This window comes from Schistocerca americana, chromosome 9, assembly GCF_021461395.2.
Source record: "Schistocerca americana isolate TAMUIC-IGC-003095 chromosome 9, iqSchAmer2.1, whole genome shotgun sequence".
Taxonomy (NCBI): Eukaryota; Metazoa; Arthropoda; class Insecta; order Orthoptera; family Acrididae; genus Schistocerca; species Schistocerca americana.
Window position 1 is genome coordinate 53,326,400 of NC_060127.1, and position 20,411 is coordinate 53,346,810.

At 39.1% G+C, this 20,411-nt stretch overlaps 1 protein-coding gene across 1 annotated transcript in view; it reads right to left on the minus strand.

The window, feature by feature from the left end:
• Positions 1-20,411, minus strand: part of LOC124550921 (chymotrypsin-like protease CTRL-1) — a 155,786-nt gene that overhangs the window by 90,998 nt on the left and 44,377 nt on the right. Inside the window, exons 2-3 of the mRNA XM_047125718.1 lie at positions 5,516-5,708; positions 4,708-4,931 (exon numbers count right to left, since the gene is read on the minus strand). Coding sequence (XP_046981674.1) covers positions 4,708-4,931; positions 5,516-5,708 — 417 coding nt within the window. The remainder of the gene's footprint in view (positions 1-4,707; positions 4,932-5,515; positions 5,709-20,411) is intronic.

Below are 20,411 nucleotides of genomic sequence, written 5' to 3' on the forward strand. Positions count from 1 at the left end.
CTGGTCAGCAAGATCTCTGGATCTGTCCCCCATTGAGCATGTTTGGGACTGGATGAAGCGTCGTCTCACGCGGTCTGCACGTCCAGCACGAACGCTGGTCCAACTGAGGCGCCAGGTGGAAATGGCATGGCAAGCCGTTCCACAGGACTACATCCAGCATCTCTACGATCGTCTCCATGGGAGAATAGCAGCCTGCATTGCTGCGAAAGGTGGATATACACTGTACTAGTGCCGACATTGTGCATGCTCTGTTGCCTGTGTCTATGTGCCTGTCGTTCTGTCAGTGTGATCATGTGATGTATCTGACCCCAGGAATGTGTCAATAAAGTTTCCCCTTCCTGGGACAATGAATTCACGGTGTTCTTATTTCAATTTCCAGGAGTGTATAAAAAAAGTTATTTGTAATAACTTTTTTATAGAATCATGAAGTGCCTCATTAGCTTGTGGTCTAATAAAACACCTACAGAAACTAAATATCGTTTACTTTTCATCAATTTAATAAGAAAAGTGTTCAAAGAAAATTTATTTTCATTCCAGAGTTGGTTAGGCACTAATATTGATATTTGTGGAAGGGGAGGGGGAATAACTAATACCTATTTGCACACAATGGTAAATGTCTCAGAAAGGTTGGGAACCACTGTATTAGTACATGCCATCATCAACATCAAGTGGGTGACAGATATAATTTCCACAAATCACACTTGCTAGACTGCATTTGACTTCAATGTACATACAACACAAATTATAAGGGGCACCTCTTGTCCAAGGCAATCAAAAACTGCCTTTAATTTACGACAAAATTTCCAAAAGAATAGATAAAATGCACCCAGAAAGTGAACTTTCAACAATTTGGAAGAATAAATTCTTCATAAGTCATCAGCAGCTAATAGTATGGCAGTAATTTAACTTTTCAAAAGGCAAGTACATAAAATTTTCTAGGGAGTTGGTATACTTGTGATACATTTCAATCCAGAAAGTATGGCAGTTCAATTTGCTGGTTCATGGTAGATGTATAGCCACTCTATGAAATTTAAATTAATTGATCAGAATGGATCACCTCAAACAAATACCTGGGTCTAACAATTTGTAAGAATATTAACTGGAATTGCCAAATTGCAGGCAGGCATAACAAAAAGACTCTCACAATTAAAGCTTTTGGCTTTAACAGTAGACAAAACACACACACACACACACACACACACACACACACACACACACACACAAACGCCTTGCGCACCCAAGGGCAGTTGTGTGTGCGAATTGCATTTATGTGAGTGTGTGTGTGTGTGTGTGTGTGTGTGTGTGTGTGTGTGTGTGTTTGTGTGTGTGTGTGTGTGTGATCTATTGTTGAAGGCCTTATTGGCCGATAGCTTTAATTGTGAGAACCTTTTTGTTGTGCCTATCTGCGACTCAGAATCTCTGCTATAGCGTAAGTAGCAACTTTCCTTTTCATAATATTGTTGCATTCCATCCTGGATTTTCCATTGTTTGATGATTAAGTAGAACTATCATACAAGCTCAAAGGTAGGTAAGGAAGCTGCTAGGCTTCATTCCTTGATTGGATACTGGGCACACATAGTCCATCTACAAAACACTTGTGATAACCTAGAGATTTGTTCAAGTGTATGGGACCCGTACCAAATAGGTCTAACAGGGTATGCTGAACATATGGTAAGAAGGACACCACATATGGTGGCAGGTTTGTCTAACTCATGGGAGAGTGCCACATGAATGCTGAAAACCCTGACCTGGCAGATGCTCGAAGATAAGAGGTCAGCAATCCTGTGGAAGCCCACTTACAAAATTTGAATAACCAATGTTGAGAGAGGAATCTAGGGATTTTCTGCTCCCTCCCACATATCACATTTAGGACTGAAGGAACAAGATTGTCAACTAATGCACATGCAGAGGCATTTCAGCACTCTTTCATCCTGCACTCCATATGCAAATGTAAGAGGAAGAAATCCTTGTGCATGGTACAATGGGAAGTGTCCTATGCCATGTACTTTGTAGTGGTGAAACTTAATTATGTATATACACACATCACAAAAAGTTTTGCATCACATCAGTTCCAAGAGGTCCAGAACCTGTACAGAAAATTGGAATAGAGATCAACATAAACATCATTTCTGCCCTTGTTATTGCTCATGAAAACCACACATTGCATGTTGTACCATCATACAGCGAGACCTTCAGAGAGCATGTTCCAGATTGCTGTATACACCGGTACCTCTAATACCCAGTAATATGTCCTCTTGCATTGATGCATGCCTGTATTCATCGTGCCATATGATCCACAAGTTCATCAAGGCACTGTTGGTCCAGATTGTCCCACTCCTTAACGGCAATTAGGGGTAGATCCCTCGGAGTAGTTGGTGGGCCACATTGTCCTTAAACAGCCCTTCTCAATCTATTCCAGGCACGCTCAATAGGGCTTATGTTTGGAGAACATGCTGGCCACTCTAGTCAAGCAATGCCATTATCCTGGAGGAAATCATTCACAAGATGTGCATGATGGGGACGCAAATTGTCGTGCATGAAGTGAATGCCTCACCAATATGCTGCTGATATGGTTGCACTATTGGTCAGACGATGGAATTCATCATACAACCATTATGGCACCTTCCCTGATCACCAGCAGCATATGTCAGATTTGGCATGTAGTTGGGCCCATCTGACCTGTGCTGCATGGTGTCGTGGTTGCAATGATGGACCACGCAATGGACATTGGGAGTGAAGTTGCGTATCGTGCAGCCTATTGCACGCAGTTTGAGAAGAAACACGACATCCTGTGGCTACACAAAAAGCATTGTTCAACATAGTGGCATTGCTGTCAGCATTTCTCTGAGCCATAATCTGCAGGTAATGGTCATCCACTGCAACCGTAGTCCTCGGGGGGGCCTGAGTGAGGCATGTCATTGACAGTTTCTGTCTCTCTGTATCTCCTCCATGTCTGAAGAACATCACTTTGGTTCACTCCGAGACACCTGGACTCTTCCCTAGTCAAGAGCCCTTCCTGGCACAAAGTAACAATGCAGATGTGATCAAACTATGGTATTGACCATCTAGGCATGGTTGAACTACAGACAACATGAGCCATATACCTCCTTCCTGGTGGAATGTCTGGAACTAATCAGCATCAGACCCCTCTCCCCCTCCCCGTCTAATAGGCACTGCTCATGCATGGTTGTTTACATCTTTGGGCGGGCTTAGTGACATCCCTGAACAGTAAAAGCGACTGTGTCAACATCTATCTTCAGGAGTTCTGGGAACCGGAGTGATGCAAAACTTTTTTTGATGTGTGTAGATAGTCCATCCATTCACATGTATGTAGATAGTACCCTACAGGTTTTGATGAGTAAGTTCACAAGTATAAAACATGTACCATAAATGGCTGTATCTTTTTACTGGATTGACATAGAAGCTTAAATTGTATACACCATCAAGAGACCATAGACCTTAGTATGTGACATAAATTTAAACTTTATACTTCTATCCATTCAAGAGAAAAGGGTTTTATCAGATGGACAGACAGACAGTTGCATAACAAAGGACTAAATACATATATTTTGTGTGATATAATTACAAATTAAAATTTTCTTTTATTTTTCCTTTTCTTGCACTGCAAAACCTTGCTTCTTTCCAAATTTCATGATTCTAGATGAATAGGAAGTACCCTACAGGTTTGATGAGTGTGTTTTCAACTATCAAAATATGTGACATAAGTGGTCATATCCTTTAATGGTTGACTTAGAAGCTTTAATTTTGTACACTTCCATTGGGTCATAGACATCAGAATGTGACACAAATTTCAACTTGATACATCTACTGAATTCTGAGACAAAACTGTCTTATCAGATGAACAGACAGTCGGGTGACAAATGGAAAAAGAATTTTTTTTGTGATGTAATTACAAATTATCAATTATCAGATTTTTTCCCTTTACTTGTACTGTTAAAACCTGCTTCTTGCTATATTTCATGATTCTAGGTCAAAGGGAAGTACCCTATAGGTTTTGATTAATAAGTTAGCGAACATCAAAATATGTGACATAAATGACTGTATCTTTTGATTTCATTGTCTTAGAAGCTTAAATTTTTTACACTGCAAAGAGACTATAGATCTTAGTATGTGATATAAATTTCAAATTCATAATTCTATCCATTCCTGAGAAAAATGGGTCTGAAATGGCAGACAGACAGATGGCCAACATGGTGATCCCATAAGGGTTCTGTTTTTACTAACTGAGGCAAAGAACCCCACCTACTTTCAAACTAAAAATTACTGTAAGAGCCACCAAACAGAAGGACATTGATCAAGTTTAGTTTTAATTCGATAATGACATTAAAGACCACACCAGATGGCATTTACACATTACTGGAAGCCATTTTCGCAGTGCAAAATCTTTGTGTTCTTTCTCTGGTAGCCTGTCTTCTTTGCTCTGTCCATCCCCTGTTCCTTTTCTGTTTATCACAGAAGCCTGTAAAGGAGTTGATGATTGTTCTATCCACTCTGAGATACCTCCTTGTGTTAATCCATCCTATTGAAAGCCCTCTCTTTCTTCCAAGAACCATCTGTCAGAAACTTTTGTTCTGCTGTCAAGTATATTATAAATCTGTTTCGTCAGCCTCTGCTCATCCATCATCCTTTTTCCATCCACCTAGCTCAAGTTACTAAAAAAAAAAAAAGCTGTAAAACTGCACTTACTAACAAATCCGACCCTGGCGACCCACGGCTGAGACCCAAGTCCACCTGGTGAGCTTCTGACAATGGGCTGGCCACACTTGCCACTGAAGCCAGTCGGTTTGGTGACCACTGGTGAGTCCTGAGGAGGCCGTGTCGGTGATGGTGGCAGTCCCGTGTCCAGCCCTGCTGCCGGGCAGCAAACCAAAGGCTCTGTCCCTCGGTAGCCGCACACCAGCTCTGACAGCCTGTGAGTCGGTAGCAGACCACAAACTGTATAGATGTCAGCTGATTGTTAGTGTTTATTTACATGTGCCTTGTAGTACATGGCAAGATTCTGTGGAATTGTGCAGACTGCGTAAATTCACCTGAGGTATGCTTTTGAGCCAGTAAAACACAGGCTCCTCTTAAAGAAACTGATGGCCTACAGTACCAACAATGCATCAATGGAACTTCTAGATGCATACCTGATGAATCATAAACAGTGTACCAGATTTGTATATCAAATTGATAATAAGGCTGTAGCTTTCGGATCCTCCAGTGAAACAGTGATAGTACACACAGTCCCTCAGGGCTCAATTCTTCAACATAGTATCATTGTAAATAGGAGTTGGATGATATGTTACCAGTTGAAAATGAGGCACACTTTTGCACAGACTGACTGAAAGACACTATTGCACATAATATCAAGGTCAATAAGAATGTTATCACAAGTAAACTCAGTCACAGGTAAAATCAAATACACACCATGAAGATTTTAGTAACACAATAAACCATTGCTTTTAACATCTAAGATGTAGAAACTGTAATACTGTTTCATATGTTTACTTACTTTCCAGGTGCAAGACAACTTCTATCCATCAGATCACTAATCAACTGACACGATGACAGTGGAACACACTTTGGATGACTCTTTCCACTTCCTAGGTCCATTGGACAGGAACCGCTGTTTGCTGAATGTGAAGGAGTGTAGTATGCAGCTGACACCCATCTTCTAGGATCTTCTTCTTCCACTATGACCAAGCCTGCTCCAAAACCACTATCATCAGCATGGTGTTTATATAAACACAAAGCACAAAGATATCAAAAAGATTATTTATTTCTAGCCTTTTCCTCATGGCTTTGCTTGCATACATGTATGCCACACATAATGTGCACATCTCTCACTAGTCCATCTCCTCCTGCCCCCTTTCTGCCCATCAGCTCCCTATCTGTCCTCTCCCCCCACCTCTTCCTTTCCATCTTTCTGTCCATCTCCTTCTCCCCAACCTCTCTGTATAGACCCTCCTGACCCCTCTCTCCCTACCCATCCCCCTCCAGCCTTCTCTCTCTCCATCCATCCCCTCCTGCCCTCTCTCTCTATCCACCTCCTCCTCTGGCCATGTTCACCACCCCCCATGCATGCCCATCCACATGTGTAGACCCTGTAAAAGAGGTTGATAAAGCAGGCTGGTACTAATCCCACAACACACCTCCCATGCAGCACAGCCTGTATGCCAAGAACTTGAAAAGCCTTCTTTTCACATAACGTGTAGTATGCCATACAGAGCATGCCGATAGTGCAGGCTGACATCATTACAACGAAACACACATGTTGTGCTGGGCAGCCTATATTTTGGGGGTGGGAAAACCATTTCTTGCTCGTCACATGTAGGCTGCCCCAAAGCAGATCAATAAGACAGGTCAATACTATTCCCACACAATACACCTGTTGTGCAGGGCATCCTTTATCAGATGGGCTTAAAAATCACAGGTGTCTGTATTCCCATAAGAATAAGCACTAGTATATTATAAACCATCCCAGCTTGGTCCTCTTGGGGCAAGGAGTTTGTGCATCGAATTTGACCCACTTCATTTCAGGGACATGGGAGGAGTTCTTCCACAGACATACATACACACAGCTTTTTATAGATATAAGATTTGTCTTATTATAATCTGATGACCTGTTCACATAAAACATACCTTACATGAAGTTACTAAATAATGGTAATACAATGGTGTCAAGGTCAGACACATGTAGTTCAATGAAAGTATTCCCTTCATCACAATTTGACACAGTTGAGTTATTATGGATAATGGTAGGTAATGAGCTAAAATGGGAGCAATAGAGTAACAATGTCGGCAAGAAGTAGTGATGTATGTAATTAAACAACAGCCTCAGCTTGCATATGAAGACCTCTTGTGCACTGTCTGTCATGGTTTTTCTGAAACATAAATGTAATTTGGACTCACAGCAAGGGAAAAATTCCACCATCACAGGAGAGAAAATGATATTCACAAAACAAAAATCTGATTTTAATGAAAAAAGGTAAAAAGAACCTTGTTGAAAATGTATTAAGGTTCTTAATATGTATCCAGATAAAAGAAGAGAAGTACCCATAACAAGCGGAGGAAATGAAACGAAACTTCACAGATTTGTGATGATATTTCAATGATTACAAAATTTAAACAAATTTACAAGGAACTTGGCAGTATGGTCCCACTTATTGGAATGACACTGCAACACTGCATTCCCTTTGGCCTGGATGCATGCTATGATTTGGTTGGAGAGGGTGTCATAAGCCACTGTATAGTCTCCTGAGGCAAGCTTGTTCATAACTTTTGTAAATGGCTCTTGATCTTTTGGATAGTGGCACTGGTAAGGCATTGAATTGGTCCCAAACATTCTGGCAGAAACAGATCTGGGAATCTTGCTCCCACAGGAGTACAACATCATCACACTGACAGTTCTTAGAGATGCATGCCATGTGTGGATGAACATTATCCCATTGATAAATGGCACCACAGTCCTGTCACATGGGAGGTAACATATGAGGATGCAGGATGTGGACTGCAGTCAGAGTTCTCCCAATCACTATAGTCTGATTCTCGAATTATGGCAATTTGCACTACTTGAGGCATGGATGAGGATTTCATTGTCGCTTGTCCCAAGCAGCAGTTGTGGTATGGACCTGAGGAAAGTATGTAGTATGTGTCTTGCTTGCTTATGTAAACTTTGTCATTTACCACCACTATCAGTGATGACAACTCACAATCAATGGAATAAAAAATTCACTGAATAACTCACTATGATCGTGTTTAATGTTTGCAATGGCTATGTCATTTGACACAGAGTGCTCAGCACATTACCGAACATTCACTGGCTGTTGGAGAATGTATGTTGTAGGTGCACAGAACAAGCTATTATATTGACTGCAACTCCCCAGCTGTACGTGAATCATACCCAATGACTTCCCAGACCATGATACCAGGGTTAACACCACTGTGCCTCCTCTCCAAAACATTGAAATAATAGGACCTCTCCACAGGTTGGTACGTGTTCACCAATGATGACCATCCAGAGTAGTGCCAAACCACAATTCATTGTTGAACACATCATTCATCTTTCATCAGCAGTCTACACTCCCCAGCCATAGCACCACTCCAAATGCAACAGTTTGTGTTGTGGAACTAATGGCAGCCCACACATGAGACAGTAATTTCCTAGTCAGATTGATGCTAGTCTCTGACCAAAGATGTAGAATGACGCAGAACATTACAGAGAGTTCACTGCCTGTTCTTGGATGGCAGGCACAGTTATAAAGGGGTTACAGTGCACTCTGTGCACAGTACGGTGATCCTCCCTTGAGTTTGTCAGATGTGGTCAACCAGTATCTTGACAATGAATATGCCTGACCTCACATTCACATGCAGTCCAACATCAGGCCACTGTAACATTCGAATGTCCCACAAATCTAAACACTTGCATGATTCCACCAGCTGGCCAAACGGAGATGCACAATGATGCCCTAATCAAACCATGTCAGGTGCTGACAACATCATATCACATGACTAAGTGGCATCTCCACACTCTTCACAGTGATTGCTTATCTGATGCCATTCACACCCTTTCCAGCCTAATGTATCCTGGTGGCCACTCTACCTGTCATGAGGAATTGTAGCTGTAATCATTTACATACTGGCCAATGATGTGTATGTGTACGACCATTGACACTGTAACACATCTTTTGCGTGCTTCGCTTTTTTTGTCAGGTAGTGTATTTGAAATTTTCAATCAATTTTTGAGACCATTGTAACTGCATTACAAGATCCCATAAAATTGGAGACCATTCATACTCCTAGCACAAAAAATGAAAAGCAATTGATAAGCTCTGGTACCAAATCCAAATCAATAGAAGCACTATCACTGCCAACAAATCTACCTGCCAACTTTCATTGAGAAGAAGTATTATAATTGAAGAGTCCATGGAAAAAATGGGGTAAGTCACATTTTGTACATTTCTCAGGAAATAAAACACTTCAATCAAGTGTAATCAGTATCATTACGGTGCCAAATTTAATGGTTGTAGAGGATGTACATGTTGTTGTTAGTGTGGTCCTCACTCCAGAGACTGGTTTGATGCTGCTCTCCATGCTACTCTATCCTGTGCAAGCTTCATCATCTCTGAGTAACTACTGCAACCTACATCCTTCTGAATGTGCTTAGTGTATTCATCCCTTGGTCTTCCTCTATGATTTTTACCCTCCACACTTCCCTCCAACTCTAAATTGGTAATCCCTTGATTCCTCAGAATGTGTCCTACCAACCAATCCCTTCTTCTAGTCAAGTTGTGCCACAAATTCCTCTTCTCCCCACTTCTATTCAGTATCTCCTGTTTAGTTACATGATCAAACCATCTAATCTTCAGGCTGTACATTAGGAAAAAATAACAACTGAAATTATATTGATAGAAAAGACAATACATGCGAAAGACATATATCTTTACCAGGAAAAAAACGTGGTAAGTTAATCTCTTTTTGGTAAATTTTGTCCCTCCATGTTTTTGGAAGTTTCTATTTGTTAGTTTTGAATTTTGGTTCATTATATAGTGGACTGGAATAGAAATTTCTTGCACTTTGAACAGAAGACTGTTGAAGTTCTTCAAAGCCTGCATATTTTTCATAAGGTCTTGGCAGGAACTCCGAAAATTTACCCCCAGAATTAAGTACCTGCAAAACAATCGTGATTTACCTTTCAAACAGTTTCATTTGTCAGGCCTCTGCGGTTGAAACTAAGGCTCAACGTCTACTTATAGACCAACAGAATGTTCCAAATGTACTGGTGCTCAGGCTCCATTGTAAGGAAACCTGTATTTGAACAGCTTATCTTTCTTCACAATCAGAGCTTCTCTGAGCAGTCATATCTTGAAAGAACACTTCAGTTTGTAACATGCTTTTAAGAAGGTTATTCAATCTCATACACTTCCTTATTGAATAGGAATGACTTTGTAATGCACTGGATTCACTGTTGCAGTTTCAGAAGCATTTTGGTGATACTGCAATAACTTCCTTTTTTATCAAACCAAAGTTTTTGTCACTTTCCATATTAGAGCGTCCTCTTATTGGAAATACTATTTTGACAATATTTAATCTCTTAGTGACTGAACAAAAAGCTGACAGTATATGAACACTGTATAGTTCTTGTTCTATCCTGAGCATGAATCACAGAATATTACAAGAATCCTTACTTTTGGATCAAGGATTTCACTCACATAATAGTGAAAAAAATAAAAATAGCTTCATTTGCCTTCTCATTCTCTAAGACTTGAGTGTAAATATAAAATATTGCATCATTGTTGTAAAACTGATGACTGTTGAAACAGAAAAATGATAACTCCATGCAAAGCAATATAAACCTTTGGCAAACAGATATTTCACTCATGGTATCATTTTGTTTGATTCTTGCAATGTATTGTAAAGAGCAATCTCTGGCATTGGAATCATCATGCTAGGCCCCAACAAGCAGTTAATATCACTGAAATAAAGCTGGTTAAATAGGAAGATTTGTCATTCCATTCACCCAACAAATTGGTAAGCTGTCCTCTTTCATGGGGTTGATCTGTTTGAAGCACACAAACAATGAGCATTTGCATTCACTGCCTAGCTCATGAGACATTACCCTAAGCTTTGTACAAACATTACTCATTCTATCATTTTTTTTCTCTTTTTAGCTAATTGATTAACAGGTGGAATTTCACTTTCATCCTATGATGATCCCACATTTTAAAGATCCTAAGAGGACCACCCTTCTATCACATTTCAAACTAGACACTTCTACTATAAAAAAAACAACGCAGAGTAAGAAACTCAGCCAATCATGTTTGTAGCCACAACCAAACTGACATAACAGGTGTATTTCAAGCAGTTGAAGCAAATCTTGGATTTACCCCATTCTTTCCTAAGAGAAGATTGACTTTTAGAATGTTCTTTCCATTACCACTAAAAGTAAAACACTTTGTATCTCAGTGCATTGCTATATTATTTGGAAGTCATTTTAACTGCCTTGTAGTATGACACCTGGCCATCAGAATTTACCATAAACTCATTTTCTAATTAAATGGACTTAAGCTGTTTTTCGCATGGGGTCTTCAATTGTAAACTGATTCATCCTATATTATAACAAAGGACTGGAATTATGATCTTTGGAATATTCAAATATCTAATTAATTAACAAAATAATCTACAAAGCCTCAAAAGTGAGAAGACTTTCCCCAAAAAACTGGAAAAGTTCTGGCAGAAAATGAATGTTGATATGGCAGATAACTGAATGCAGGACATAAAAGCAACTACAGTCACTTACTAGTGTGAAGCCCATCAGGAGCAGATGAGACACTTGTCAGATTCTACAACGATTATGTGAAAGAACTTGCTCCCCTTCTAACAGGAGTTCATTTTATTTTGCTGGAGCAACTAAGGGTACCTAGTGATTGGAAAAAAGCACAGGTGTTTCCCATTTTTGAGAAGGGTTGTAGGGCAGACGCACATAATTATAGGCCTTTATCTTCAATGTCAATCTGTCATAGTATTATGGAACATGTTTTATATTAAATAATTATGACTTTTTGGAGAACAAAAATCTCCTCTACAAAAATCAACATAAATTCTGCAAACAGAGATCTTGCAAAGCTCAGCTTGCTCTGTTCCTCCATGAGATCCATAGTGCTGTATACAACAGCGATCAGGTTGATACCAGTTCCTTGACTTCAGGAAGGCATTTGACACTGTCCCACACTGCCATCTAGTGAAACAAAGACAAGCTAACTGAGTATCAGTCCAGATTTTTGACTGGGTTCAGGATTTCTTTGCAAATGGAACTCAACACATTGCTATTGACAGAACAAAACTGACAAGATGTAAAAGTAATTTCTGCAGAACGACCTACAGAAGATTGATGAATGGTGCAGTCTCTGGTATTGACCCTGAATGTAAATAAATATAATATATCACGCATGTATATGAAAAGGAATCCACTCTGTACAACTACACTATTGATGACAAACTGCTGGAAATGGTATCTATCATAAAACATCTAGGAGTGACTATCCAGAGTGGCCTTAAGTGCAATGACCACATAAAGCAAATAGTAGGAAAAGCAGATGCCAGTCTGAGATTCATAGTAAGAATCTTAAGGAACTGTAAATCATCCATGAAAAAACTGGCTTACAAGGCACTTGTTCAATAATTCTTGAGTATTGTTCACCAGCCTGGGACTCTTACCAAGTAGGAATGACAGAAGAGATAGAGAACAAAGAGTAGCATGTTTTGCCACAGGATTGTTTAGTCAGTGCAAGACTGGTACAGGACTGCTCAAGAAACTCCAGTGGCAGACGCTACAAGAGAGGCATTGTGCATGAAGGAGAGGCTTACTATTGAAATTTCAGGAGAGAACTTTCTGGAAAGAGTCACATAACATGATACTTCCTCCTACTCACATCTTGTGAAATGACAATGATAAACAAATTCAAGAAATGAGAGCTAATACAGAGGCTCACCGACAGTCATTCTTCTCATGCACCATTCACAAATGGAACAGGGAAAGGGTCCAGTTAGTGATATCAGAAATACCCTCCACAACATAACATCAGTTGGCTTGTGAAGTATTATTGTAGTTGTAAATGCAGATGTAGATGCAGAAATGGATTCTATAATATAGTGGAGAGTATGAGAAAACAATAACACAATTTTTTTTCTGTTACAACTTGTGGGCTAAGATGCTGTGAGTGATATATAAACCTATTTACTAATTTTTTGTTCCCATCTTTGGGAAACAGTAGCATATATAAAACTTGCATGCAACATTTTTATTGTGACATGTTCTATGCTACACATACATTTTCTGTACGCAGTATAATCCTACAGGTTTCAATGAAATAAAACTCAGTTCAAAATCAGGGGTCCCAAATTTATAACCACATTATGAGTTCTACAGAGGGCACATCTAACCACCTCATGATGCTGACAGCATTATTATCCATAGTTGGAAACATCATTTTCAATTACAAGTAATTGATGGTCATAATTACTTTATTGGTGCAAAGTCACTATCAATATTTTATTTTATTTATCTCTCTCTTCCTATCTGTTAAATTTATCGGTGTGTTTATAAACTCCTATTGCCCCTCTAGACAAGCTCACATGGAAGTCTTGGCTAAAACACTAGTCTCACAAAACTTTATTTCATGGTCTCCATGTTGTAATCATGTTGTACAGAGGCCTTATCAGTTAAGTTGAGTGAAGGATCCCAGCTACTAGAATCTTATAGTAACAAGGTTCCTGTACTCACTGTTAATATCATTTAAATAATTTTGCAACAATTGTACAACAGAATAGTATGCTTCAGCTTTAATTCAAGTTTCTAATCCCAGCTTAAATTTGTTTAGAGGAAGGATTTTTACCACTTGTGGCAGTTTTTATATAGCTTCTGTCTTAGATATTTATGGCTGTTGTGTATTACTGACAGTCTAGAAAATGGTACATCTAGTTTACAGTTGTTTCTTGTACTGTGCAAATTCACATTTAGTTTCATGGTAAATTTCTGTATCGTCTATTTGACATAATTTGTTCCCAAACACTTATGTTTGTACAAGCATATGCTGTCATCAGATTCACCATAGATCACCACCTATTCTGCTTTGCAAGGTGGACGAGCTTCCTATTATATTGTTCTGTGACAAGGCATGGACATCCAATACCTTGTCATACACTCATGGTTTCACAATCCTTCAACCACTTTACATAAATGCTCACAACTTTAGCTCGCGTACAGCTGACAATTTCACCATATCCAAGATGCTCATTCCCAGGTATGGGACACTCTTGCAACCATATGAAGCTACTTTCATCTGGCAACAACTGTGGATTTTTTGAATACTCTGGGAGAAGGCTCATCTAATTAGAACATATGAAATATTAGTTCACTTTATTACATAAATGACTAAAAGATTTACTTAACTTCGGCACACTTTTTTGCCACACAAGTACTCGGTAATCTACAGCTTTCTTTGACTACAAAAGCATCACTTGATATACCAAGTTACATGCTCTTCTCTTGAGGTACAATGTTCAACATTTACAACATTTCAAGTTCATCTGAAACTCCAACTGTCACTGTCCTACATGATGATGTTGACTGCTAGAGCTAAGGTTTCAAACAGGGGGGACCTCTTGCACGCTCGACACTATACTAACCTTAGTGTGAGGGCACTGCTCTGCTGAGAGGGTAGGTGTGCAGGAGTGCCTCTGATATGTTGCTGCAGATTGCAGCGAGCCCTCACTAATGTCTGTGGTATCAATTCAGCTAGCTGACTATGTTGTAGCATCATGATCTCTGGACCATATCAAAGTAAGAATTGCCCCTTTTTCACAGTTGCTTATATCAGTGAATTTCCTCATTTACAGACCATATTGTCACTAGTATGCTTCACTATTCATCTCTGCTCTGCTTATATTCTTTCCTTAGCGCATCACATGCCTGCAACACTAACAAATGGCATTCAGTCTCGATGTGGACAGTGGTCTCAATGTTTAAGATATCAGTATGTAGATATATTATGTGTACCTGGAAATGAGTATAGCACACTTTTTCACATATTCAGGTTGCCACATAATAAAAATTAATATAAATGTTTGTATTTGTGCTTAAATGAATTTATATAAATATAAAACTTTCAATGGTGAAGCTGATTGCATGAAGTACTGAAAGGCTACTCTAATCTAAATATTCTATTCTACACTAGGATGTTTTTCTTTCCCTTGCTATGTAGTTTACTGAATTTGCTATTGCTAAATGATGCTTTTTTTTAGGGGTGGAGCTATATGTAATATCTCCCTCATTTTCAAATTGCTCCTTTTTTTCCTATTGTGCAAATGTCCAGAGAAAAATGCTATTTCAGAATATACATCAACAAAATAAATGACTAGCGACACAATTTTTGAAAACAACGGAATCAACCAAAAGCTTGTCAGATGCTGTGACCTGCTTTGTTACAGACCAGCAAGGTCATAGCTGCAGCTACATAGTCACTGGAGCATGCCAATGCTATTGTGACACACTTCATGCTCTGGCAAGCAGGTAGGGACATAAATCTATTTGACAACAACACATTTCACATTGGGTGTGCTTCATGCATTAATAAAATTTCCAATTTTGCAGCAACCTTGTGACTTTAATAACCAGTGTTAAAATAGAAATATTGATCCTCTAAGTCATTTGCCAGCCGAGGTGGCCGTGCGGTTCTAGGTACTTCAGTCCGGAAGACTGCTACGGTCGCAGGTTCGAATCCTGCCTCGGGCATGGATGTGTGTGATGTACTTAGGTTAGTTAGGTTTAAGTAGTTCTAAGTTCTAGGGGACTGATGACCTAAGATGTTAAGTCCCATAGTGCTCAGAGCCATTTGTACCTCCAAGTCTTTTGGTTATTTCTGCATATATTATCCTTATCTATTTTCTCATGACATCATAACATCATTTTAATCTAAAGAGAGTTCTTTCATGTATGCCATAAGCATATGCATTATGTATTCATATTTAAAAACTTTGTTTGTTTCATTTCTAAAATAGTAGTGTCATATTTGCATGGAATTATTTAAAATGACTGAAGGAAGCCATTTAAAAACTTCAATGAGGATCTTACCAATATCTTTTATGCTTCTCAGCAGTATCCCAGATGTAGTCTACAGCATTCCTATGCAGAAATTGAGTGAATCAGTCCATGCTCTACTATTTCTGATGCCTCCCTCAAGAAATGTGGAATTTTGCTGAATATTGTCACCTAGCAACAGCAAATTATATCTTTGTGATAACACTTAGAAGTAGGGCTACAGAAGTGTCCCAGATGTCATCTCTGTGAAACCAGCCCAGTTGCAGGTCAGTATGGACACATGTGAGGAAAAGAAATATGTTTTCACACAAAATTCTATGTTTTCTAACATTTTATTACAAAAGGATGCATATTTGATGTGGGCCTTCTTACACCAACTGGTGATGGTGTACTTATTTGTATTTCTAACTAGAGTGAACAAAGAAATTCAGATGAAAATTAGGTCAGGAAAGTTGACTTTGGTGTATTGGCCACACCACATGTAAGATATCCATTACTATAAAATATATATAGTCCTACTGAAGCGTGATTCACTTTGATCTGTTTTATACTACAAAGGATATATGACAAATAGAACTATGAAGGTCAGAAAGTTACAAAATATAAAGCCACATCAGTGACAGTATGCAGTATGCACAAGTTCAGCAGATAAACATACATGTCACTCTTACTAAAACTTCATTTGATTTTCTTACATCTATTTCCTGTGTTTTAGCTGCTGAGTCCCCAAACATATTTCTGCTTTTACCTGCTAATATGAATGTTATGTTCCTCTACAAGTGCACTAGCAATGGGTCAAAACTGGTATCAGTCAACTCATACCCAGGTATTGGTATGAAATGGAATGTTCACATAGGCTTATCCACAGTTAAACCAGGTGGCAGACTGTTCTTCATTTGTAGGATGTTGGGTATATGCTGTCTGCCTAGAAACAAGACTACTTACAAAATATACCTAGAATTGCAGGCTGCAATCAGAGCTTACAATTTGCAGTATCATACCCAGAATTAATCAGGGTCATTTGGTTTGGGGCTAAATACAGTGCCTCAGCTAGAGACTCCACTGATTCTGTCATGGTCTTGGTTACAGACTTTCGGAACTCTTTTATCAAGTGGAGAACTGTAGTCTTACCCTTAATAGATTAGGTCTGCACTGGACAAAGAAAGCAGCTGCTCAGATAGGAGAATACCTGTGGAGGGCATGTAGGTGTTTTTTAGGGTAGCAGGCAGTTGAGGTCCTCTGATGAACATTCATCAGTCGATTTCAGAGAGCAAAATCAGATCACATACAAAGTAAAGATACTTCAAATGTCAAGATTTCAACAATAAACTGCTGAAGCATTCATAACGATGCCCTGAATTTAACACCATCCTGGAAAGTTGTTGCTCTCAAATTATGCTAAGAACTGAGAGCTGGATGAAATGTGAAATAAAACGCACTGTAACACTTAATGAGTCACGGAACATACTATATTGAAAAGACAGATTAGTCATCAAAGGAGTGGGAGTGTTCATTGCAAACAGACAAGATCTTATGCCTACTGAGGTTGAAATTGAGTCTTACTGTGAAGACATCTGGACATGAGTAACCAGTCTAGATTGACTCAAATTAATGATCACACTTTATTCTGCTGTAACAGTTGCAGAATTATTCAAAGAAAGTCTTCACTCAGCAACATGGAAGTACCATAATTATGTAGTATTAGTTGGTGGCAACTTTAATCTACTGAGTATTGACAGAGACAACTATCATTTCATTGCAGGTCATGCAGACAGACAGTCTTGTGAAGAAATTCTGAATGCTTTCCCTGAAAACAGTATTGACCATTTAGTGTGACAAGCCACACACAATGCAAATATTTTAGACCTCGCAGCTGCAAATAATCCTGAACTTACTAACAGTGTCAGTATAGGAAAAGGAATTAGTGATTACAGTGTCACATAGACACAATGATTACTTAAGTTAATAAATCCTTCAAGTAGCCTAGGAGACTTTGTTTGCTGGGAAGAGCAGATAAGCAATTGTTGATACCCTACTTAGATGGTGAAAGGATGCCACTTAGTTCCAATATAGTGTACGTGGAGGCATTATGAGCAATGTTTAAACTGATTCTAAATTGAACTTTGGACAACTATGTTCTAAGTATGTGGATTAAGAATGGAAAAGATCCACAATGGTTTCACAAAAAAAGTCGAGAAAGGCTGAGAAAATAGAGATTGTTGTGCACATGGTTCAAAAAAGAATGTTGGAAATATCAAGAGGCAAAAGTTAGTTGATATTCATGTAGCCACATAAAGATCAATGCACAGAGCATACAACTGATTCCACTGTCATAATTTAGCAAATGACCTTACCAGGAATCTTAGAAAATTCTGGTCCTATATGAAATCATGAAGTTTGATGAAGGCTTCTGTTCACTCACTCATAGGCCTGTCTGGTGTGGCACTATAATGTGCCAAAAGAAAATGTGAAGTTTTAAATTTAACATTTTAAAAAGTATTCAAGCAGGAGTATCATAAAGATATGCCATTATCTGACTGCCAGAGAATCTCCTGTGTGGAGGACATAGAAATAGGCATCCCTGGCAATGAAAAGCACCTGAAAGAGTTGAAAACAAATATGTTGCCAGATCTGGGTGGAATTCCAATTTAGTTTTACAGAGAGCACTCTTTGGCATTGGCTCTATCTTAGGTTGCACTTATCCCCAATCTCCCATTTATCAAAAAAAGCCAAATAACTGGAAAATAGAGGGTAAAAGAAAGGGTCCACAAAGTTACAGTCCAGTATCCTGCAGTCAGTTTAGTGCAGAATACATGAGCATATTCTAATTTCAAATACAATACTTTTTTTAAAAGATAGTAAAGTTTCTATCCACAAATCAACACAGATTTAAAAAGCATTGCACTCCTTTTGCATGATATCCTGCAAGTCATGGATGAACGGCAATAGGCAGATTCCATATTCAAAGATTTCTGGAAAGTGTTTGACACACTACCCCACTGCTGACTGTTAATGAAAGTCTGAGTGTACAGAATAGATTTTCAGGGCGTCCAAAGTGCTGTAGGTAAGTGTGAAAAGACCACTCTTGTTCTCTAAATGCGTAAGTGATCATCAGATAGGGTGAGCAGCAATCTGTGACTGTTTGCTGATGATGCTGTAGTGTACAGGAAAGCATCAGCTATGGGATACGGGATGACTTGGATAGAACTTCTATTTGGCATGATGAATGGTAGAATGCTCTAAATGTGGGAAAGTGTAAGTAACTGGAAATGGGAACAAAACAATCTACTAGTGTTCAAAAACAGTATTAATAGTGCACTGCTCAATACAGCCAAATTACTTAAACATCAAGGCGTAACTTTGCATAATGATATGAAGTGGAACCAGCAAGCAAGGTCTATTGTAAAGAATGTCAATGGTTAACTTTGGTTTATTGGGAGAAATATAGAAAAGTGTGGCTCATATATAAAGTAGACTGCATGCAAAACACTCATATGATCTTTCTTGAGTACTGCTTAAGTGTTTGGTATCCCAACTAGATCAGAAGACATCAAAGCAATTCAGAGGCATGCTGCTAGATTTGTTGCCAGTAGGTCTGATAGGTTCCAATGGTCTTGCCACAGTGGTAACACTGGTTGCCGTCAGACTACCAAAGTTCAAGTCCAGTGCTGTTGGGTCTGGCTAGCATTTGGATGAGTGACTGTGTTTGTCTGTTACATACTGATGGCAAGCGGCGTGCAGTCAGCATTGTGAAGCCAATTGAGGAACTACTTGATTGAGAAGTGGTGGCTCCGGTCACGAAAACTGACAATGGCAAGAAGAGTGGTGTGCTGACCACATGCCTCTCCATATCTGCTTCCAGTGCTGTCTGTTGGCTGAGGAAGGCAAAGTGGTAAGTCAGTACTGTTGGTCCTTCTGAGGCCTGTTTAGATGGAGAGAGATAGGTTTGATAAATATGCTAGTGTTACAGAAATGCACTGTGAAATTAAGTAGAAATCCCTAGAATGAAGAAAACATTCTTTTCATGAATCACGGAGAAAGTGTACAGAACTGGTATTTGTGACAGACTGAAAAATGAGCCTGCTCCCACCAACATGCATCTCGTATTAAGCACCATGAAGACAAAATAACAGAAATCTGGGTTTGAACAGAAGCATACAAGAAATCACTCATTTTTCCCTCACTCCATTTGGGAGTGGCACACAAAAGGGAAGGAGTAACTGTGGTACAAGGTACCCTCTGCCACTGACAGCACAGTGTCTTGTGGAGTATGTATGTAGATTTAGATGTAGAATCCGTTCAAGAGTGTTGGACCATCAGCAAATAGCACTAAAATAAGATGGTGAATGCGTACAAAAAGGGTGGCATAACTGGTCACGCATTAGTCTCGCCCATGGGAGAGCATCATAGAGATACTGATAAACCTGAACTAGCACGCGCTTGAAGAGAGATAAGTATCCCACAAAACCAACTTACAAAATTTTGAGAACCAACATTATTACTTCAGACTTTTATGCATCACTGCTGCAGGGGCCAAGAAGACTATACTAGACTATTTAAATCACACACAAAAGCATTTAAACAGTTTGTTAAGTATCATAATAGGCCAACTCTTAAGGGAAAAACCACACATCCCAGCCAATTGAACCATTTGATACCACTTCTCGATGTATAAGCGAAGTAGGAGAACTCTACGAGCACATATTGTAACCGTGCTGCACAGTAAATTTAACTTTTGTCTGCACACTTAAAACATAATTATGAAGATCTATAACTAAAATGTGGTGAAATATAGGCTCTTTCCAAAACT